We start from the raw sequence: 23,873 nt of genomic DNA on the forward strand, positions 1-23,873 counted from the left end.
AATTTTGTGAGCCCCTCCCCCCCCCCCCCCCGGTGGCTTACTTGCTTATGGTTTCTGTGTCTGAAAATACCTTTATTTTGCCCTCATTCTGCAAAGATACTTTTGCTAAATATAAAGTTCTGATTTGGCCTTTATTATCTTTCATTAGAGATATTTTTCTACTCTCTTCAAACTTCCCCTGTTGCTTTTGAGTCAGCCATCAAGCTAAATATTGAAGCTTTAAAAGAAATCTCTTGATCTGTTTTCGTTTTATGAAGTTTAATTATTGTGTCTGGATATGAATTTTTTATTAATCTTGTTTGAGATTTATTCAGCTCTTTAAATCTAGATCTGGTCTTTTGTTAGTTCTAAGGAAGTCTCAATACTACTTCACATACTGCCTCTTGTGCCATTCTCTTTTCTTCAGTGGCGATTGTCATCAAACACAGCAGACTTCCTGTGCCTTCTCTGTTTAAAACCTGTCTTCTGTGTTTTCCAGTTGTTTTTGTCTTGCCATGCATTATTCTGTATCATTTCTTCTGACCCATATTCTAGTTTACTTCTCTTCATCTGTTTTGTATGTTATGGCCGTCCATTTTGCTTTTAATTGTGTTTGTATTTTCCAGTCCCAGAAGTTCTGTTCAGTCCTGGAAGCTCTGTTCAGTTCTTTGTTTGTTTGTTTGTTTTGTTTTTTACTGTTAGATTACCTTCTATAGTTTTATTGTCCCCTACAGATATTTTGTAATGTCTATTTTTACCCTTATAAGGGCCATTGTATGGTCTTTGCCAACTTCAATTTCTGCAGTTTTTGTGGTTTTTATTTTTGTTGTTTCTCCCAGCTGATTTTGTCGGCGGTCTTCTGTTAGACTCTCCACCCTTAACATTTTGAGATGGCTGCAAATTGGAGCTCTTTAGTCTCCTATTTCTAATTTTTTTTTTTTTGTAATGTTTATTTTTGAGAGAGAGCATGTGCAGGGGAGGGGCAGAGAGAGAGAAAGAGGATCCGAAGCAGGCTCTGCACTGATAGCAGAGAGCCCAATGTGGGGCTCAAACTGGGGCTCTAACTCATGAACCACGAGATTATGACCTGAGCTGAAGTTGGATTCTTAACTGACTGAGCCACCCAGGCACCCCATTCTCTTTACTTCTTATCAATATTTGGACTAACTCAATTGTAAGGCCTTTAAGAATAAGAATCAAATTTGATGGTTCTTTTGTTATCTTTGCATGAGTTAACACACTTGATATCACAATAGATTTTAAAGAAGTAGTTTGCAGACTTGATTGTATAAAGCAGACTTTATTGTGGTGTGTGATTAAAAGGCAGATTTCTGGGCCAACAACTTCTAGAAATTAACTCTGTAAGGTTAAGGAGGCTTAGGATTCTGCCTATTTTCAGGAATCCTATATAATTGGTTTGCTAGGGTTCTGTAACAAATACCACAGACTAAGTGGCTTTAACAACAGAAATTTATTTTCTCACACTTCTGGAGGCTTAGACTGATCAGGGTGTCAGCAGAGTTGCTTTTTTCTGAGGCTTCATTGGCTTGTAGATGGTCATCTTCTCCTTGCATCTCACATTGTCTTCCTAATAAGTTTTCTCACATAAGCTTATTTTTCAAGGGAAAAAAATAATTAAAAAATATTCCTGAGATTTTGATTCAGTAGATTAGTATGGGGCTGAAGAGTTAGTATTTTTAAGGAATTCGGATTATAATCAGTCTCCTACTGTGTCATACTTGTGAAATGGGTGATTACATAGCCTTTTGCCATCTTTGTAGATTAATATTTTTACAGAAGGAAGTGTGGGTTGATTTTAAGCTAGCAAAAAAGACAACATGGGGGAAAACATGAAAATTGATAAATTTTATTTATTTCCAGTAAGAGAAAATAGAATGGAGTTTTTCCATTAGGAAAGAACTTCTAGTATGTTTCATGTCTCTGGTTTCTAACTACTCAGAATGTATTTGATAAGTTGATCAAATCAGATTTCAACCAAACCTAGTGAGGCTTTTTTGGAATTGGCTAGAATTTAGGAGAACTAGAAAATCTGCTAGGGAAAATCGTGTAGAGGAAAATGTACCTAATTGAAGCCTAGGAAAATAAAAATTTCCTTGAGAAAGAACCATATGTTTCCAACTTATATCATTGCATGGACTGTGTATATCTATGAGTTATTCTCACAGCCATTTTGTATGGTTTCCCAGTAAATTGGTTTCATTCAGGTAAGATCATGAAATTGTATTCAGATAATGAATTCTGGTATTCAGGTAAGTGACTTGGTAATCAAGATCAGGAAAATAGAAGTAATTTTCTTTACAAGCAAGATCTTCCTTTTAAAAATAATAAGTTATCAAGATACATAAAGGTGCTTTTCCTATTTTATTTCATGCAATATGTAGATTTTTCTCCTACCTTTTTCTTCTCCCTTCTTTGATGGGTTCTCAGCCTAGAAATTGTGGGCGTAAACGCTTTATTAAGTAAAGAACCAGTATCAAGGAACAGAGCAGTTCTTTATTTTCAGTGTGAATTGATTTTCCTTTTTGTACTTGGAACGTTGGTGGTGTGTTTAATAAATGTTAATTAAATAATGAGTATTCATATGCTTTTCAGATTTTTATTTTATTCTTGTGACTTGGTTCTTAATAAATTTTTCTCTAGGGAGCATAGTTTTCCTTCCTGGCTAGCTTAATATCAGTTATGTACCCTACCATATTTTAAAGTGACTTTTAGTTTAAACTGCTGATTTCTGAGATTGGAAAAAATAAATTAAGGAAATATCTTTGATCATCCTGGTTTTATCATTGTTCTTTCCTTTTGGTGTCAAAGAAAAAGTTGAATGTTGACATGGATTAACATCAGAATCAAAGAAAATCTCATTTTCTTTTTGATAGTATGTTTTTGGAAACACCTTAATTTTCTCCAAGTCTCCAGATTTTAACCCTTAGGTGCTCTACAACTGCCATTTCCCAACTTGAGGCAAGTTAAAGCTCACAGCCCCAGCATCCCCACTGTGCCTCAAGCAACTATGAGCCTAAACTCCTAAAACAATTGTAGGGTTCCCCACAGTTTCCTTAAAGCTTACACACTATTTGTCAAGGTGGGTTTTGGTTTTTGTAGGTTTTTTTTTTTTTTTTAAGTCCTTTTTCCACTTTCATTTACTCTTCCAGTTTACTCTTTCATCATCTTTCTGCTTTTGAAAGAAAATACATTACAGAAGATAGTCTAATTATTTGAAGTCTCTCTTCATGTGACCATCTAATTCGATATGTTCATATGTCGCTCCCTAACTCTTCTAACAAGGCAATCTGAAATCCAGGGATGTTGACTAATTTGTTCTGATCGCAAAGCAAACTGAATCAGTTCAGTCACCGGAGCAATAGTAATCTGGTTGTCTGTTTCTAAAAGCATTGACATTTTATGTGAACAGACCATTTTTGGTTACTTCTTTCCATTCTTTATTTTTTTCTCTTCTGACCCTGCTCTGAGGATGGCTCAGCACTGTAGCAATGGATGGCAGCATAAGCACCTAACACCCCCAGAGAAAGCTCATTCTGGTTAAGGAACCTAGGAAAAGTGGACCTTGTGGCCTAAAGAATGGGTGGACAGGATGGGCAAGGACTGCCAGGGTCAAGGATTGGATTTAGGTTGGAATATTTTTTTCTTTCTCTTCTTTTAATGTCTTTTCCCAAGGGCAGCCCCAGTTTCACAGAACTACATGGCAGCACAGGTGGCTCCAACTGTTTGAAGCCCTATCTTTACCTAGAAGACCAGGAAAAAGGACCATTGGTAGTTGGAGAGTGAGGGAAATTCTAGAGAGGTGAGAGAGCTGAAAACGCACCCACTAGTTCTGTGTATGAAGTGACATAAGTTCCAGGCTCACCCCTAATCTGTGCATGCACAGAACAGGCAAAACAGCAAAGGCTTTGAGAAGTAAAATAAAAACCACCAAACTATATAAGATAAACAGTTTATTTGTCTATACATGTAGTTTATTATGTATGTGTATAGTCTATAACTAAACTATAAACCACTAAGTCCCAGACCAATCCCTGATATACACATGCATGAGACAGACCCAAACCAATATAACAATGGTTTTGCAAACAACAATACTGGAACCCCTTCCCACAAATGGTAAGGCAGAATAGGTTCAATCTAATTAGAATGATTGTCTGCTTTTAAAAATAAAAACCCTCCAGAGGCTTGTGACTTAGTATACCAAAAATGTCTAAGATACAAACCAAAATTACATGGTAGACAAAGAACCAGAAAAAATGTGACCAACTGTCAAAAAGACAACAGACGCCAAAATGAAGATAACCAAGATGTTGAAATTATCAGACAAAGGCTTTAATGAGCTGTGCTCCATGAGATGGTGATAAACACTCTTGAAACAAATCAAGGATAGATGTTCTCAACAAAGAAATAAAAACCAAGCAGAATTTTTTTAATGAAAAAAATATCTAAAATAAAAGATTCACTTGATGGGCTCAGTAGTTCTTCAAGTTGAAGGAAAATGATACCACAGGAAAACAAGCAACAAGAATGGGAAATACCTAGGAAATTCTCTTTTCTCAAATTCTTGAATGTAACTATTGAGAACAAAAATTATAATTTGTTGGGATTCTCATTGTTATGTAGATATAATGTACAAGGCAACTTAGAGGAAAGAGTAAAGGGACCTTTGTGGTTACAAGTCTTCTACATTTTCCTTGAAGTAGCAAAATTATTAACCTTAAATGGATTGAGAAAAGTTACATATGTATGTTGTGATTTCTAGAACAACCATTATGATAATACAAGTATAGCCAAAAAGTCAATAAATAAAAATGGAATACTAAGAAGCATTCATATCAAAAAGAGGTCAGGATGATGTTGGGGGAACAGGAAGACCGGTGAAAAAATGTTAGACATAAATCCAACCATATCAAAAACCATACTAAATGTAAATAGACATTTCAAAGTCAGAAATTTTCAGACTGGATTTTGAAATATTTTTTTTAATGTTTATTTTTCAGAGAGAGAGACAGAGCATGAGCAAGGGAGGGGCAGACAGAGAGGGAGACACAGAATCCAAAGCAGGCTCCAGGCTCTGCTGTCAGCACAGAGCCCAATGCGGGCCTTGAACTTAAGAGCCGCAAGATCATGACCTGAGCCAAAGTCGGATGCTTAACCAACTGAGCCACCCAGGCGCCCCCAGAATGGATTTTTTAAAAAGCAAAAACTTAAATATATGTTGCCTACAAGAAACCTAGCTTAGATAGATAGAATGACACAGATGAGTAAAAGGACTGAAAAACTATGCAAATGCTTTTTTTAAGTTGGAGTGGTTTTATTAATATCAAAGTGCATTCCAGGACAAGGAAAATTCCATAATGATAAAGGGATTAATCCCCAAAAAGACAACAATCCTAAAAGCATATGTCGGGACGCCTGGGTGGCCCAGTCGGTTAAGTGTCCGACTTCGGCTCAGGTCATGATCTCGCGGTTTGTGAGTTCGAGCCCCGCATCAGGCTCTGTGCTGATGCCTTGGAGCCTGGAGCCTGCTTCGGATTCTGTGTCTCCCTCTCTCTCTCTGCCCCTCCCCTGCTCATGCTCTGTCTCTCTCTGTCTCTAAAAAATAAATGTTAAAAAAAAATTTAAAAAAAAAAAAAAAAGCATATGTACCTTGTAGTGAATTGACCTACAAGATTCCCATTTACTGGTATTCATGTATTGTGTAAACCCCATATCTTAAGGGTAGTTTGGAGACCTGTAACTTGATTTCTAACCAATAGAATATGGCAAAAGTGGGGGATACAATACCATGGTTATGTTATATTGTATAATAGATGTCATTCCCGTAATTTTATTACATTATATAAGACTCCATCTTCCTAGAAGATTTGCTCTCTATCCCCATCCCCCACCTTCCTGCTCGTGACTATCTTTGAAGAATCCAGCTGACATGAATCCCAGAGCTGCAAGGAAATGAATTCTCCAAACAACCTGACTGACTTTGGAAGTGGATCCTTATTCAGTCAAGTCTCAGATGACAATCCAGCTCTGGCCAACACCTTTATTAAAAATGCAGAAGACCCAGCTAAGACAGGCCCAGCCCAGACTCCCAACACACATAAAGGAAAAGATGGAGTGAGGAGAGAGAGAAAGTGAGAGCATATCAGTATCTATATATAAATATCTATCACTGAAGATGCAGAATTACTGAGGTTTTTAAAAAAGCCTTCAGAAATAAACAGGTTTGGATTCCAACTTCATTTACTTGTGTTTTTGACTTTAACTAGCCTTGTGTGAAAACTGCTTAAGTGATGATTTTCTTCATCATAAACAAGGATAATAATCATTCCTCATAAGATTGCTGGGAGAAATAAAATGAGACAATTTGGGGCACCTGGGCGGCTCAGTTTGTTAAGCATCTGACTCTTGATTTCAACTCAGGTCATGATCTCAGTCATAGGATTGAGCCCTGCATCAGGCTGGGCTATGGAACCTATGCTGGGCATGGAACCTGCTTAAGATTCTCTCTCCCTTTCCCTCTACCACCTCATTCCCCTGCTCATGCTCTCTCTCACTCTCTAAAAACAAAACAGGAAACCTACAGCCAATATTGTACTTATTAGTGAAAGATGAAATGTTTTTTCTTTTAAAACAGGAAGCAAGGTAAGGATGTCCACTCTCACCATTTCTATCTGTCATTGTTCTGGACCTCCCAGCCAGTGCAATAATACAAGGAAAATAAATGAAACGTATCCAAATCAGAAAATGTGAACTAAAACTATCTCTATCCACAGATAGAATGATTTCTACATAGAAAATTACAAGAAATCTTTAAAAAAAAAAAAAACTCTCTTAGAAATATATACATGAGGGGCGCCTGGTGGCTCAGTCGGTTAAGCAGCCGACTTCGGCTCAGGTCATGATCTCGCGGTCCGTGAGTTCGAGCCCCGCATCGGGCTCTGTGCTGACAGCTCAGAGCCTGGAGCCTGTTTCAGATTCTGTGTCTCCCTCTCTCTGACCCTCCCCCATTCATGCTCTGTCTCTCTCTGTCTCAAAAATAAATAAACGTTAAAAAAAAAGAAATATATACATGAGTTTAGCAAATAGAATCTTGGAATTACAAGATCAATATACAAAAATCGTATTTCTGTCTACTACTAATGAATAATTGGAATCCAAAATGTTAAAAATAGCATCATTCACCATAGCACCAAAAGTTAAATAGGTATTAATCTAACAAAATATGTGCAGCATCTGTGTGCTGAAAACTACAAAGAACAGTAAAAGAAATCAAAGATAACCTAAGTAACTGGAGGGATATATTTATTCCTCAATTGAAAGATAATATTGTCAAGATGTCAGTTCTCTCAGAACTCATCTAAAGCTTCAACAAAATCCACATCAGAACTCTAGAGGATTTTTCTGTAAATAATGTGCTGATTCTAAAACTTATACTGAAAGGCAGTGAAACTAGATTGGTCCAAACGATTTTGAAAAAGCAGAATTGGATTCATACCTTCTGATTTCAAGAATTACGGTAAGGCTACAGTAATCAAGATAGCATGGTATTGGCAAAAGGGTAATACCTCAGTGGAAATTGGCCCACAAAAATATGGTCAATTGATTTTTTTCTTTTTACAAAGGTGCAAAGGCTATTTGATTAAGAAAAGATTATCTTTTTTTAACTAGTGATGCTAGAACAATTTCATACATAAATGCAAATAAAATTAATTTCGCCCTTAAAAATGAATTTCAAATGAGTCATAGATATAATGTAAAACATAAAACCTAGGACACTTCTTGAAGAAAATATAGGAAGAAAAATCTTTGTGATCTTAGGTTAGGCAAAGAGGTTAGGCAAAATGAATATTTATATAGTTTAATAAGTAATTGCCAAAAGGTGGAAACAATCCTAATACATTTTATTTTTTCTAAGTTTGTTTGTTTGTTTGTTTGTTTATTTTGAGCAGGCGGAGGGGCAGAGAGAGAGGGAGAGACAGAGAATCCTAAGCAGGCCCTGCCATGTCAGCACAGAGTCCTATGTGCAGCTCAAACTCATGAACCATGAGATCATGGCCTGAGCTGAAGTCAGACATTTAACCAACCCTGGGGATGGGGGTTAGGCACCTAAACCCTAATATATTTAAATTGTTGGGTGGATAAACAGACTAGTTCTTCCATACAGTGAAATACTACTCAGCAATAAAAGAATAAGCTAGTAATACACACACTTGTGCGAATCTAGACATTATGATGAGTGAGAGTAATGAGCCTCAAAAGTTTCCATTTTGTGATTCCATTTACATGACCTTTTGGAGAATGGAAAACAGATCAGTAGTTGCCAGGGATTGTGGGTGAAAAGAAGGAAGGGATGACAAAGAAAATTAGGGCATTTCTTTGAGGTGACAGAACTTTCTGTGTTTTTGTTCTAGTGGTGGTTGTCAAAACTCATAGGACCATACACCAAAAAGTGAATTTTATTGCATGTAAATTAAATTTTTTAAAAAGAAAGATGTACAGCCCCTGTACATAAGACACTTCACTCTCGAATTTATTTACTTAATTCACAGTTTCTGCCATACTAAAACCTCCAACAGGGCCATACTTGATTCTTAACACTAAGAATTTCTAGCCCAAGGATTTGAGCTATCCTTTTCTTAACAGCTCCGAGATCTGTGTGGGAGAGCTTGAGCTAACTCAATTATTAGAGAATATGTGAAAAGAGTGGTTCAGCCAGATCCAGCTGACCACCAGCATCAGATGTGTGAATGATGCCAACTTGAAACATACAGCCCCAGGCAGGCCACCAGCTGATTACCATTGTGTAAGTGACAGCAAGTGAGACTAGCGAAGAACTGCCCAGCTGAATCCAATCCAAATTGCCAAAGCACAGAATTGTGAATAAAATGGTTACTGACTTAACTACCATATTTTAGGGTAGTTTGTTACACAGTATTAGATAACTGACATGAAGCAATTATATCACAATCCCCGCCACCCTAAACATTTTTTTTCAGTTTTAGAGATCATACAGGAAATCCTTTGGTCTCTGGAAAAAAAAAAAAAAAATCATATTAGTAGTTAATTGTTAAAATCTCTACAAATGGTGTTTTCCTGCATTAAGGGTAATAAATTATTCTAGCCATATCTATAGTAATATGTTCTTCCTTTGTAGTTCTATTTTAAGACAGATGTTCAGAAATTAGTATACAGAGGAGGTCAAAGATGAGAGTAAGAGAGCTGAAGGAACCAATAACCTATAGAGGACAGAGAGAGACTAAGGCGGGGTGGGGGGATGAGGGGGGGGCATGGTGGCTGCTTTTAAATATTTGATGGACTTTTTAAAACCCTGAGTTGTTTCAAAGCCAGAAATTGGATTAATATGTAGAAGTTAAAGGAAGAAATGTTTCTGATTCAGTATCAAGGAAGTATTCTCTAACATGAGAGTTGATCAAAAGTGAAGTGTACTGCCTCAAAAATCAGTGAGATGACCATCATGAGGAATTTTCAAACAAGCTGAATGGTTGCATCTTAGAAATATTTTCTGTACTGGGTATGCAGGTTATTTCTATACAGAGTGAGACACTGTACTAGATAATTTTCCTAAATTTCCTTCAGGTTCTGAGTTTCTTTAATTATTTGGCATCACAGGAATCATCACTATGTTTGCGACCTTGGACTTTTAAACTAACTGGCTTTTGATATTTAACCAGACTTTCCGGATATGCCCCGATGCAGGCAGCCAAACAAAGTTGTTTTTCCTCATAATCTGTAGGAATGGGGACTTCCTTTGATAACTGAATCCAAACAAGCTGGAGATATTTTCTCTCTCCTGCCCACAGCTTTTGTCAAATGACCATGTGTACCAGGAATTGTTTCAAAGGACAGAGAGAAAGGTTCACCTTCAGCCCCCTCCTGCCCTGCTAAATCTGGACTGCAAACAGGGCCAGTTTCATGGTCATGAGAACTATGCAATTGCAATGGGTCCCATTCTTGGTTTAATGATCGGTTATCACTGCTTTGAAATTTTTAATAGTTTATGAACAAGGGGACCCACAAATTCTGTAGCCAGTCCTGACTACAATTTTTATCTATAGTTCCTCACCACCCACTCCCTCCTTGTTATTTTAGACTGACTCCTGTCTTTAGGTGGAATAGGCCTCTCTCTCAAGTCCTCTACTGCCTAATGGCCAATTCCCTTAGCCTCTCCTTAATCATCATACATTTTAATCTGACTAGAGTATCTGATATTGTTGACAGATCATACTTTTAAATTCTCTGTTTGGTTTCCATGACTCTATGGAAACCATAGAGCATGGTTTTCTTCTTATCTCTGAACTTGTTTGATAAAGCCAAGTAGAATAATGGATGAAATTAGTAGTCACATTACATGCCTTTGGGCTTTTCTCTCTCTAGAATGGGCCAATACTCTATCCACTAGGATATATTGGTACTCCCTTTTTTTCCACAGGGTTAGTGACAAAATGGCATCCAGATCGATAAATTTAAAGGCTGAACTACATTCCTACCTGGCTGGTATTACAAATCATATACGGTGGATGAGAGTGGGGCCAGGGGGTTATTGTTTTGTTTTGCTTTCCTTGACACAGCAATGAAGTGAAGAACATACCAAGGCGTTCATCAGTTGAATATATAAATGGTCGTAAATTTCCTCGAGTCTCCTTCATGAAATAATCAATGACGCTGAACAGGTTTGGGAGCGTTACCTGTTTAAAGAAAGTGAGAGTAGGCTCAGTGTCATCTGTGTAAAGATAGAGTAAGAGAAAGCTCGCGTGAAATTTAATGAAGACTACTGTGAATTTCCTGATCTCTAGAAAAACACATCAATACCTCACTTCAATGAGGTATTGAATGAATGGCCAAGGTTTAACTACCCATGCATTGTATTTCTCTTTTATAATATCGAATTCCCTGTTGAGAAATTTCCCTTTTCCCATTTGGATACATTTTGGTGGACAATAATTTGGTATGCTGCTTTTCCCCAGTTACCAGATAAGAATGTGACTCAGGCTAGGCCAGAAATTTGAACTTGAGTAGAGGAACAAGAAAGGATATTAGATTCCTAATTAGATGGTTCTTACTACAGTTGACCCTTGAACAACAGGGGGTTAGGAATGCCAACCCCATGCACTCAAAATTCCATGTTATAATTTTTGATTCCTCCCAGAATTAAACACTAATACCCTACTGTTGACCAGAAGCCTTACCAATAACATAGTTGATTAACACATACTTAGTATATTATATGTATTATATACTGTATTCTTCCAGTAAAGTAAGCCAGAGCAAAGGAAATGTTATTAAGAAAATCACAAGAAAAATATATCTACAGTACTACTCTTTATTTAAAAAAAAAAAAATCCACATGTAGGTGGACCCAGGCGCTTCAAACCCATGTTGTTCAAGGGTCAACCATACAAGTAACTGCTTCCTAGTCCCTGAAGGTCTTCCAGCTTTCCAGTCATTTTATATGCTTCCTATGTTCTTAAATAAATCCTTTTTTGCTTAAGTTAGTTATTTGGTTTCTTCCATTTGAAAACAAAGAACAGTTAAAGCTGGAAAATTTAGCACTTTAATATCTCACTGGAACAGGATCATTTACTTGACTAAGAGTAGCTGAAAAGTGTTGCCACCCCCAAGCTAATATTTTTACTTTTTTTCCTATAATTCATTTATTTATTATAATTTACATCCAAGTTAGCACATGGTGCAACAATGATTTCAGGAGCAGATTCCTTAAGCCCCTTTCCCATTTAGCCCATCGTCCCTCCCACAACCCCTCTGGTAGCCCTCTGTTTGTTCTCCATATTTATGAGTCTCTTATGTTTTGTCCCCCTCCCTGTTTTTATATTATTTTTGCTTTCCTTCCCTTATGTTCATCTGTTTTGTCTCTTAAAGTCCTCATATGAGTGAAGTCATATGATTTTTGTCTTTCTCTGACTAATTTCACTTAGCATAATACCCTCCAGTTCCATCCATGTAGTTGCAAATGGCAAGATTTCATTCTTGTTGATTGCCAAGTAATACTCCATTGTGTGTGTGTGTGTGTGTGTGTGTGTGTGTACACACACATACACACCACATCTTTATCCATTCATCCATTGACAGTCAGGCTCTTTCCATATTTTTGCTATTATTGATAGTGCTGCTATAAACACTGGGGTGCATGTGCCCCTTTGAAACAGCACACCTGTATCCCTTGAATAAATACCTAGTAGTGCAATTGCTGGGTTGTAGGATAGTTCTATTTTTAATTTTTTAAGGCACCTCCATACTGTTTTCCAGAGTGGCTACACCATTTTGCATTTCCACCAACAGTGCAAAAGAGATCCTCTTTCTCAGCATCCTCATCAACATCTGTTGTTGCCTGAGTTGTTAATGTTAGCCATTCTGACAGGTGTGAGGTGATATCTCAATGTGGTTTTGATTTGTATTTCCCAGATGATGAGTGATGTTGACAAGCTAATATTTTTATAAAAGTAGGGGCGCCTGGGTGGCGCAGTCGGTTAAGCGCCCGACTTCAGCCAGGTCACGATCTCGCGGTCCGTGAGTTCGAGCCCCGCGTCAGGCTCTGGGCTGATGGCTCAGAGCCTGGAGCCTGTTTCCGATTCTGTGTCTCCCTCTCTCTCTGCCCCTCCCCCGTTCATGCTCTGTCTCTCTCTGTCCCCAAAAAAATAAATAAACGTTGGAAAAAGAAAAAAAAAAAGTAAAATCAGGTTAAGCCTGAATATCCCTGGTAACCTTGAAAAAGAAAAAGAATTCATAGAATGACAATCTGGTTGAGGGGTAGTGTTAGGGAGTGTGGAAGGTGAAAGAACAATCCAGGGGATTGTTCAGGCTAATTATGGATAAACGAGCCCCAGTTCACCAGTCACAGAGGTACATTCTTATTCCTGATTGCTTCCAGTCAGTTGGTATTTGGGTTATCCCTGAGCAATCTAGTTCTTTGTTTCCTTCATTAGAATTTTTTGAAAAAGCCCTGGCAGTCATGGATGTGAGAACTGAGAAGCTTTGAGAGACATTTATGGCAAAGATGTAAGTGGGATGTACAAATCGGCAGCTTCTCTCCTTTTGGCCAAGGTCACCACTGCATGCAAAGAATTATGGTCTAAACATTAATAATTCAACCATACAGGGGCGCCTGGGTGGCTCAGTCACTTAAGCGTCCGACTTCGGCCCAGGTCAGGATCCCATGGCTCCTGTGCTCGAGCCACGCATCAGTTTCTCTGCTGTCAGTGCACAGCCAGCTTTGGATCCTCTGTCCCCCTCTCTGCCCCTCCCCTGCTCACGCTCTCTCTCTTTCAAAAATAAACATTAAAAAAAAATTCAACCATACTGTCCCTTTCTCTATTTGATTAACACAGTGCGCCTAGAGAGGCAGAGGCATTAAGAAGAACTTAATTTTAGAGAAGTTAAAATAAGTATCTTCAAGACTCATCAGTTCCATTTATGTCATATCACTTTTCTGGTCCGATCTTCCCTGCCACTGCAGCCTAAGATCCCACAACTATATTCCCTTTTCTGGCATCCGGGACCATAGCCACATTACTACATTTTCATTGGTTGAGATGAATGTAAATGCCAGTTTTCTAACATCTATAACAGGCATTACCTCAAGGTAATGGTGAAGATGAAATTAAATGGTATCCGGGTGGGGTGGAGGGCGCCTGGATGGCTCAGTCTGTTAAGTGTCCAACTTCAGCTCAGTTCATTATCTCATGGCTCGTGGGTTCCAGCCCCATGTCAGGCTCTGTGCTGACAGCTCAGAGCCTGGACCCTGCTTCGGACTCTGTGTCTCCCTCTCTCTCTGTCCCTCCCCTGATTTCACTCAGTCTCTCCCTCTCTCACAAAAATAAACATTAAAATTAATTAATTAAATGGTATCGGTAAAGTACTTAGCTCTCTAATACAGTGACTTTGTGATTCTGATATTATATCATTAGCCCCATGGTAAGTTGGTTGGGATAACAGAGGGGCTGAAGATCAAGAGCAAATCATTTCTTCATGATTATGTTGCTATTATGACAGGCATTTCTGAACTTCTGCATGATGGGTATAAGAGGACTAGGCACACACAGAATTTTTCCCTTTAGAAATAAGTGCATTGAAATATATATAGTTGGAGGATGTACCACAGATGTTTAACAAAAAAATATTCTCTCCCTGAAGCAACTCTATTGATAAAGAGTGCAGAGAAACAAAAGTAGAAAGAATTCTTAGCAGATTATCTTCTACTGTGCCACATCCCCCTGCGCTTATACCTCACTTCTTACCCTGACATTTGCCACGTTCAGGCCTCCTTAACATGGCTGTTTTTCACCAGCACTATGTTCCTAGACAAGGGGTCTACTTTTCTACCTTTCTTTGAATTCTATAAGGTAGATTTAGGGAAAAGCAGAAGAAAATTCATCAAAAACAAGGAAATAGCTACTTACAGGTTTTTCCAGTTCAATGGTGTAGTTTTTTCCTACACTCATCACTTTGTAGTGCTTGATTCTTGGCATGCTAAAATGAAAAAAAAAAAATGTTACTCTCCATTTGAGTATACTACTGGATCAAATCAAACTAAAGGGAGTATAAAATATCACCTGTACAGTAAAACCTATGTATCCATTCCCATAGTTAGGAGAAAAAAAAAGGTTTTATTTTATTATTTACCTGGTTCTGTATGTCTCTTTTGGGGGGTTATATGCTAGGGATATAGGAAACCTGAGTCATTGAGTGGGTGAATGAATAACTAAAAAAAAAAAAAAAAAAAAAAAGGAATCAAGAACAGAAAATCTTTCAGGCTCTGAAATCATTTTTTAATGCTAATAATTTACAAAGCAGGCAACATTGTAAGATCCTATGTAGGCACATACAAATCAAATATATATCCTCTATAATAAAAGGGAAGTAGAAAAAATTGCTGAAAGCAAATTACTTTCTACTCCACCTTATCGCTATCCTAGCAGAAATCCCTGAATGGCTGTTCTTCCTGCTAGTTCATATGCCACTCTGGATATCCACTAACTTCAGGAATGACAGAGACAGGGAAAATGCTCAGTATTAGGTACTATACGAATGTAGGAGACAATGTAAGTACAGCAGAGGAATCATAATGCGATTCCTCTTCTGTGGTCACATAGCACTCTAAATTATTACCACCCTAAACACATGGTATTTTACTGACTAGAATTGCTTAAGAACAAGAAGCACAGAATAGAAATTCACCTTTGTCTTCCAGCATTAGGCACACGATAAATATTTATGAAACTGAAGCTTTAAAATATTGCAAGCTCATCTTAAAGTGCTATTTGATAGAATTAATTTATATTGAGAGAAGCCAGTAGGTTTGCCTTGAATTCCCTTGATTCATATGACAACAATGTCACAACCAGGACTTCTTCTAATGTTGAAAAGTTAAAAGCATTTATTACACTGCCATTTGCTTGAAAGAGAAACTAATTCAACATCACACAGAAGCAGTCTAAAAGCTGTCTATCAGGTTTTGTTAGCAGGGCCTCCCTCCTTCTTTCTTCTTTTTTTTTATTTTTTTAAGTTTATTCATTTATTTTAAGAGAGAGCACAAGCAGGGTAGGGGCAGGGAAAGGGGAGAGAGAGAATCCTAAGCAGGCTCCATGCTATTAGCATGGAGCCTGATGTGGGGCTTGAACTCATGAACCGTGAGATCAGGACCCCAGTGGAAATCAAGAGTCAGACACCCAACTGGGCCACCCGGGAGCCCCTCCCCACTTCTTCCTAATCAACCCTCTCTCCATTTCCAGGTCACATGTCTCTAGGACTGAAGTACACTTCTTTTTAAGGGACTTTTTCCTCATCTACTACTATATCCAAATATTCATTCTCTCAATTGAATATCACATTGGAAAATAGCTAATACTTTTATTCCAGTGGCTTATTGTAGAGCTTTACTTTTAAACCATTGCATAAAGCCTAACAAACCCTCTCCCCTTTGAAAAAAATTAAAATTAAAAAGTATTCTTTATTGCTGAACTTTCAGGAATCAGTAACAGACTGGTGAAGGAAACATTTTTGGACAGAGGTACCTTCTTTTGGGGTGGTTGATTCTAGCTTTATTTTTATCTCTACATGAAGAGATCTTTATAATCATATAGTTACTTTTGAAAACTCTCACCCATTCCAATTAGAATTCCTGTGTTCCTAAAAATTCCTGTATTATTCCTTGGAATAACTGATAGAAAACTTGAAGGGCATGATCTTTATAACAAGAAAGTTTAGGTTCACATTGTGATTCTATTGTGTAAGCTCTCACCCTTCATGTTTTCATCTATAAAACGGACATGGAAATGCCATTCCTTACAGGGCTATTGTAAGTTATTGTCTGAGAAGTCCTTAGTACAACGTCTGGCACATTTAGACATATAGTAAATCATAACTATTTTTGATACTTTTTAAATTTATCATTTTAACTTAGTTGTTTCTGCAAGGTTCAACTGCTTCATTTGTAAAACATGAAAAAAGAAAAAAACTGTTTGTTTTTATTGTTCCTGAAGGAAATGCTTGTCAAGCACCCAACACAGCACCCACAAATTGGGACAATGATTGTTGTTATTAATAATAGCCACTATATCATCATCATCATCATCATCATCATTATTCATGACAAAACTGTGGGAGGAAGGGTAGCAAAGATGAGCAGGGTCTCTTGGAGCTTTTGACTAGAAGGACTAAATTCTGAAGCAGAAAGGTAGGAAAAAAAAATTCCATTGAAGTCATTTAGGGTTTGAGTCTCATTTTAGACTTTTGTTTTTCTTTCATACTTTGTTTTCTTTCTCCAAAAAAATCAAGACCGAGGAAAAAACAAGATTGATAAAATGTGCTATATTGAGGTTTCCTGACAATGACCTCAAAAAAGAAGGAACCTGTCTTTTAACAGTGTGTGGCTTAAATGTGGTATAAGTACTTGTTTTTTACTTCTGACCCCAATTTTTTACAGGAGTTAATTTGGGGTCAATATTTTCTGTTTCCTTGGCTAATGGATCTCCAAAGTGTGTTTACTACTAGCTTGCCATGTAGTCATAACAATTTTAAGAAAACAAAGCCAAACCACTAAGTTTGTTGTAAGAACAGCTCTACGTCTTATGAATTCACACACCACTGGGCTGGCTAAAGGTGGATGGTATTTTGTATCAAGAGAGGAGTCACCTGATACTTTGACACTGAATGACTTTTGCTTCTTCCGGAGAAGAATCAATCTACCCTCCCACAACTGGTTTGTTAACAGATGGAGATAATTTTACTTTCAAGTACTGCTTTGTAAACTAGCCTGTCCTTTTCAGCCAGTGTTTTGCCAGATACACTCACTTAAACTTGCATACCTGCATATTTCTCCTATAACCTATAAGACAATAAATTGGTTTTGTGGGTTGTTACTCACCTATGTTCAGGTGCTTCCTAATCATCTAAATTTTTGCATTAAGCTTTACATTAAATCTTTACATTAAGCTCTACAGTCTAACAAGCTAACATTCTACTACTCTCTACAAGTGCTATCCTCTGTTAAACAGAAGATAGAAATCAGGCACTCTGAAAGTTCTATTTTGAGGCGTTAGGCAATGCACAGAACAGTCGCTAACATCATAGATATTTCTGACTCATAAGGAAAACTGGTACAACAACAGTTCAAGTTTTTCTTATCCATTTCCAACCACAAACTATTTCCCTGAGCCTAAGTGAGCATATAGTGACTGTAGCATTAGAATGCTCTACTTTGACCATTCCCCTCACTCTTTCTAAATATGAACTTTGGGGGGGGGGGGAGAGGAGGAAATGTTATGTTTTTAGGACCATCAGCTGTACAAAGGCATGGATTTCTATATAAATTCAAACTGGAAATAAGTTTACTAAAATTAGAATTATGTAAGTTTGATATGAACTCCTTTGCCAGACAGGAGTTTAAATACAGACAAATATAAGTAAACACTATGGCATGAAATTCATATCCTAAGTATAGAAACATATTGCATTTGGTCACAAACCACACCTACAGCAGAAAACACTGTTATATTTTGGGAGGCCTGGGTGGCTCAGTCGGTTAAGCATCCAGCTCTTGATTTTGGCTCAGGTCATGATCTCACAGTTCATGGGGTCAAGCCCTGTGTTGGGCTCTCTGCCCTGACCTCAAAACTTGCTTGAGATTCTCTCTCTTCTCTCTCTCTGCCCCTCCACTGCTTGTGCTCTGTCTCTCTTAAAATAAATAAATAAACTTTAGGGGTGCCTGGGTGGCCAGACTTGATCTTGGCTCAGGTCATGATCCCACAGTTTGTGGGTTCAAGCTCCGTGTCAGGCTCTGCACTGATAGCTCAGAGCCTGCTTAGAATTCTCTCTCTCCCTTTCTCTCTGCTCCTCCCCCACTCATTCTCTCTTTCTCTCTCAAAATAAATAAACATTTTTTAAAAGCTTTACAAAAACAGACACATAGACCAATGGAATAGAATACAGAACCCAGAACTGGACCCACAAATATATGGACAACTAATCTTCAACAAAATAGGAAAGAGTATCCAATGGAAAAAAAGATAGTCTCTTTAGCAAATGATGCTGGGAAAACTGGACAGCAACATGCAGAAGAATGAACCTGGGCCACTTTCTTATACCATACACAAAAATGAATTCAAAATGGATGAAAGAATTAAATGTGAGACAGGAAACCATCAAAATCCTAGAAGAGAAAACAGGCAACAACTTCTTTGACCTCAGCTGCAGCAACTTCTTACTTGACATGTCTCCAAAGGCAAGGGAAATAAAAGCAAAAATGAACTATTAGGACCTCATCAAGATAAAAAGCTTTTGCACTGCAAAGGAAACAATCAACAAAACTAACAGACAACCAACAGAATGGGAGAAGATATTTGCAAATGATAAAGGGCTAGTATCTAAAATCTATAAAGAACTTATCAAACTCAACACCCAAAAAACAAACAATCCGGTGAAGAAATGACAGAAGATATGAAGAGACACTTTTCCAAAGAAGACATCCAAATGGCCTACAGACACATGAAAAATACTCAACATCACTTATCACTGGAGAAATACAAATCAAAACTACATTGAGATACCACCTCACACCAGTCAGAGTTGCTAAAATTAACAGCTCAGGAAACAGATGTTGGCGAGGATGTGGAGAAAGGGGAACCCTCTTGCATTGTTGGTGGGAATGCAAGCTGGTACAGCCACTCTGGAAAACAGTGTGGAGTTTCCTCGGAAAATTAAAGATTGAATTACCCTACAACCCAGCAATAGCATTACTAGGAATTTATCCAAATGATACAGGAGTGCTGATTCAGAGGGGCACATGTACCCCAATGTTATATAGAAGCACTATCAACAATAGCCAAATTATAGAAAGAGCCCAAATGTCCATCAACTGACGAATGGATAAAAAAGATGTGGTGTGTGTGTGTATATATATATATATATATATATATATATATAAAATGGAATACTATTTGACAATGAAAAATAATGAAATCATGCCATTTGCAACAACGTGGATGGAATTGGAGGATATTATGCTAAGTGAAATAAGTCGGAGAAAGATAGATATCATATGTTTTCACTCATATGTGGAAGTTGAGAAATTTAACAGAAGACCATTGGGGAAGGGAAAGAAAAAAATATATATAGTTACAAACAGAGAGGGAGCCAAACCATAAAAGACTTTTAAATACAGAGAACAAACTTAGGGTGGAAGGGAGTGGGGGGGGCGGGGAAAATGTGTGATGGGCATTGAGGAGGGTATTAATTAGGATAAGCACTGGGTGTTGTATGTAAACAATGAATCATGGGAATCTACTACTCCCGAAGTCAAAAGCACACCGTATACACTGTATTTTAGCTAACTTGACAATAAATTATATTTTAAAAATAATAATAAATAAATAAAAACAAAAGAAACAAAAAAATTAAAAAGCTTCAAAAAATAAACTTAGAAAGAAAAAAAGAAAACACTTATTTCTGATAGCTCACATGTATGGAAAATGCAATGCAAAAGTTGGGGTAATCTAGACCACCTTAAAGAGACCAGGCTGCTTTGTGCAGGAAACTTTACAGTCTTTAGAGTCATTAGGTCTCCGGACTTTGTTCATTTTATACAGAATAATAACACAGCGTTCACATACTGATGGATCAAACACTCAATCCAACCAAGAATAAAATGAAGGAAGAAAAGCTAATCACTCTCTTGTGTGATTTAGCTTTCAAGCAATTAAATTTCTTTTTTTAGAAAATCTGAGAAATAGATTTTAATTCAGTTTTATATGCTCTTCATTTTTAAAGCGAAAGTAAATTAGTTAAAAGCATTCTGTACTCTATGTGATATTCAATTGCCCAAACCGTGAAAAAGGACAAGTTTCTTGACCAAGATTTACTCAGCAGAAAAATTCACTTTTCTCCCAGGGACGCTTCTAAGCCCCCCTATATTTAATGGCAGTCAATTTTTATTTCTTCTGGATTTGTTTCAAAATAATCAATTAAATTATAAATCAAATAAATTAAAATTGACTAATCTGTGATATTCTACCATATTAGTTGAAAATACATCAACCCCGGGGCACCTGGGTGGCTCAGTCACTTAAGCCTCTGACTCTTGATCTCAGCTCAGGTCATGATCTCAAGGTTCTTGAGTTCGAGCCCCACATCAGGCTCTGTGTTGATGGTGCAGAGCCTGCTTAGGGTCTTCTCTATCCCTTTCCCTGACCCTCCCCTGCTTGTGCTCTCTCTCTAAATGAAATATAAATAAACTAAAAAAAAAAAAAATTAAAGAAAATACATCAACCCCAAGTGTCAGGCATTATAATAAAAAATAATGAAACCACAAGAACATTAAGTTAACATAGATATTCATTGTGGAAAATGACACACGCACGGAGTCTCTTCACACACAGGACCAGGATCTGATCTGCCATCTATCATTCTTGCCATCTATTCGGTGCACATGGCTGAAGTATAAAGACAAGTCCCTGTTTATATGGAGTAATTGGCAAGTGATGAAGCTGATTGGGCCATGGCTCACTGTAATTATTTTCTCTTTACTGCCTTTATTCACAGTCAGTGTCTTCATATTTAATATTTACAGTGGCCTGGTAGATAATGTTACAGCTAAAATAATTGATGGAATATTATCCCCACAAAGAATAATACATTCAAGAATCAAAGTTCTGTTTATATTTTTATATGAAAGATAATTACTTATTGAACATTTTCATTTAGGATAAAAATCTGTATTTTAATTTCACTATCATTTGTTAAAGTGTTAACTAACCTAGAGTACCTATTGAAATGTGAGATTTCATGGACCCTGAGAGCTGGAGTGGACCTTCAAAGATCCAACCACCTTAGCTACATGGAAAAATCAACTTCTGTATGTGTTACTGATCTCATCAAAGGTAAGCCACTTTACCAGAAAGAAATTATTCACCTTTCCAACAGACTCCTAAGCAGTCCTTTTTATAGATGTCAGATTATGTCACGTCTTCATTCATCACGGTCTAGTGACCTCTCATGTCATTCAGAGTATATAACCCAGGTCAGGTCCCTACAATGACCTGTAGGGTTTAGAGTAATTGGTCCCCACCCTCACCTCTGGAATCTCATCTACCACTGTTTCCTTGTTGGCATCACCAAGCAGCCTCTTTCTGTTTTTGAACAAACCCAGACTTCTGCCTCTGGGCACATGCACTTGCTACCGGGAATGCTCTTGTCCCAGACCTGGGCAAGGTTTGTTCCCTCACTTCCTTCAGGCCTCTGCTTAATTAAATGTCAGTTAATAAAGTAGGCCTTCTCTGACCACTCTGTATTAAAACAACAATAGCAATAAGAAAACGTTTCTCTACATATCGTCTCTGACAGTTCCCATCTCCCTCATCCTCTTTTATTTTACTTCTATAGACCTTATTACCATATATATGACTTTTTAGTTATGCTATTTATTTATAGTCCATGTTTCCTTACAAGAATGTAAACTCCTTAAACCAGGGATGATGTTTTGTTCACTACTCCATCCTCAGTACCTAACATATTGCTTGGCCATCTAGTAGTTGTTCAATAAATATTTGTTGAAATGAATGAACAATAGAACTATACTCAAGATCAAAGTAATTTGTCCATTCTTCTTCTTCCCTGCAGTAAATATTAGCCTTGGCTCAGTCTTTAGCATTGTTTCTATAACATTCTCTCTCGATTCTTGTGTTTCTATCTTTAGCCCCAACAAAACACACAGCAGCTGCTGATCTTGTGTGACTTTGCCTTTTAAAGTGATACCGTGCTTTTAACAATTCCATATGTTTGTTTTTTTTTAATTAAACATACTCTATCCCCTGCCGGATAGTGATGGAATAGTTTTTGCTGTCACTACCAGGCCTCAGGATCATATTTCCCAAAGAAGGGTTCTTCTCAAGCATCTCGATGGCTTCTTTCCGGGACACCGCATAAAAACATCTATAAAGGTGAGATGAAAAACAGGATTTTTTTAACTGATGAAGATCATTACTTGAAAAAGATGCTACCAAAATAACTCTAAGCACTGTAGTTATTAATTTTTCTTAATTTAATTCCCAGTTTTATTACTACAATTACAATGATATAATTACTGTTATTACAAGCCTGGGGCACTATTAAGTACACTTATGCTTAATTAAGGTCTTTCTTCCCTTATCCCTCCAAACCTCTTTCTTTAACCAAAGAGGATCTGAAAAGTTACCTACTGGTCAATATGTAATCACCATTACCATTTGAAAATCTAAAATAAGAATTAATAGTATATCTCCAGTTCATGATCTCAGTTTATAATAAGCTCTTGGATAAATAATACTGGTTGGTGGTTTCTCTTCAGGGATACAAAACATTTCTATAGATGGTTCTTTTTTTTTTTTTTTTTTTTTTTTAATTTTTTTTTTTTTCAATGTTTATTTATTTTTGGGACAGAGAGAGACAGAGCATGAACGGGGGAGGGGCAGAGTGAGAGGGAGACACAGAATCGGAAACAGGCTCCAGGCTCCGAGCCATCAGCCCGGAGCCTGACGCGGGGCTCGAACTCACGGACCGCGAGATCGTGACCTGGCTGAAGTCGGACGCTTAACCGACTGCGCCACCCAGGCGCCCCAGATGGTTCTCTTCTATGGTCTCTGTTTTAAATAACTGATATTTAAGAGCATATCTGAATCCACTCCTTTTAGTATAATATGGCTTTCCAATGGCATTGATGCTATTTTAATGCATAGATCTTTAAGAAAGCACTTCTCATTTTTATAATAAATTTTGTAGTCAATTAAAAGTCTGGGTTTTTTCAACAGAGAAAAATATGGCAAGATATGCAATTCCCCAAAAAGTTAACAGTGAATATCTCTGTGTGGTGGGAAAAAGAATGGTTTTAATATTCTTTTTGTCTATTTGTAAAAATACATATTACTTGTTTTATTGAGGAAAAAAGAAAAAGAGGCAGTTTGTGTGACTTTTAACCTATCAGTCCTTCAAATGTCACTGGTTTCAGCTGAGAGTGATGGTAGGCAGGTGTCAGCAATTATAGTACAGCTAGACTGTACAGAGCAGAACCTGATGTCGCAGGTGGTACCAGCGTAAGTTTCCCTGACAAGAAGACCGCGACTTCAGGAGGAAAGGGATCCCAATCTTAGCCACACTTTTCAGCAATATAAGAGTGAAAAATAAGGATGTTGCTGGATTCAGCCTGTCTGTGCCTCTTCATTTTCCCACCAACACCTTCTACACTGTTCACAGGGCTTTCCTCAAAGTACAAGCTCAATCAGTACTCACTGATTAGACAACTGAATAGAACATTCAGATACTTGAAACTCTTTGGTCTAATTTTCTGACAGAAAAACAGTCAACCATGG

General features: G+C 37.4%; 1 protein-coding gene across 7 annotated transcripts in view; it reads right to left on the minus strand.

The window, feature by feature from the left end:
• Positions 1-1,263: 1,263 nt before the first annotated feature.
• Positions 1,264-23,873, minus strand: part of STAP1 (signal transducing adaptor family member 1) — a 42,691-nt gene continuing 20,081 nt past the window's right edge. For 2 of the 7 annotated variants that reach the window (XM_030313771.1, XM_030313766.1), the window contains 4 exons: positions 22,333-22,461; positions 14,436-14,505; positions 10,610-10,706; positions 1,264-1,590 (listed from right to left, as the gene is read on the minus strand). In XM_030313771.1, the coding sequence (XP_030169631.1) occupies positions 1,568-1,590; positions 10,610-10,706; positions 14,436-14,505; positions 22,333-22,461 (319 nt within the window). In that variant the 3' untranslated portion in view covers positions 1,264-1,567. Of the gene's footprint in view, positions 2,429-5,562; positions 5,596-8,438; positions 9,029-10,609; positions 10,707-14,435; positions 14,506-14,658; positions 14,738-22,332; positions 22,462-23,873 lie in introns of those variants that run through there. The other 5 variants (XM_030313770.1, XM_030313769.1, XM_030313768.1 and 2 more) reach the window with 5 other exon arrangements.

This window comes from Lynx canadensis, chromosome B1 (assembly GCF_007474595.2).
Source record: "Lynx canadensis isolate LIC74 chromosome B1, mLynCan4.pri.v2, whole genome shotgun sequence".
Taxonomy (NCBI): domain Eukaryota; kingdom Metazoa; phylum Chordata; class Mammalia; order Carnivora; family Felidae; genus Lynx; species Lynx canadensis.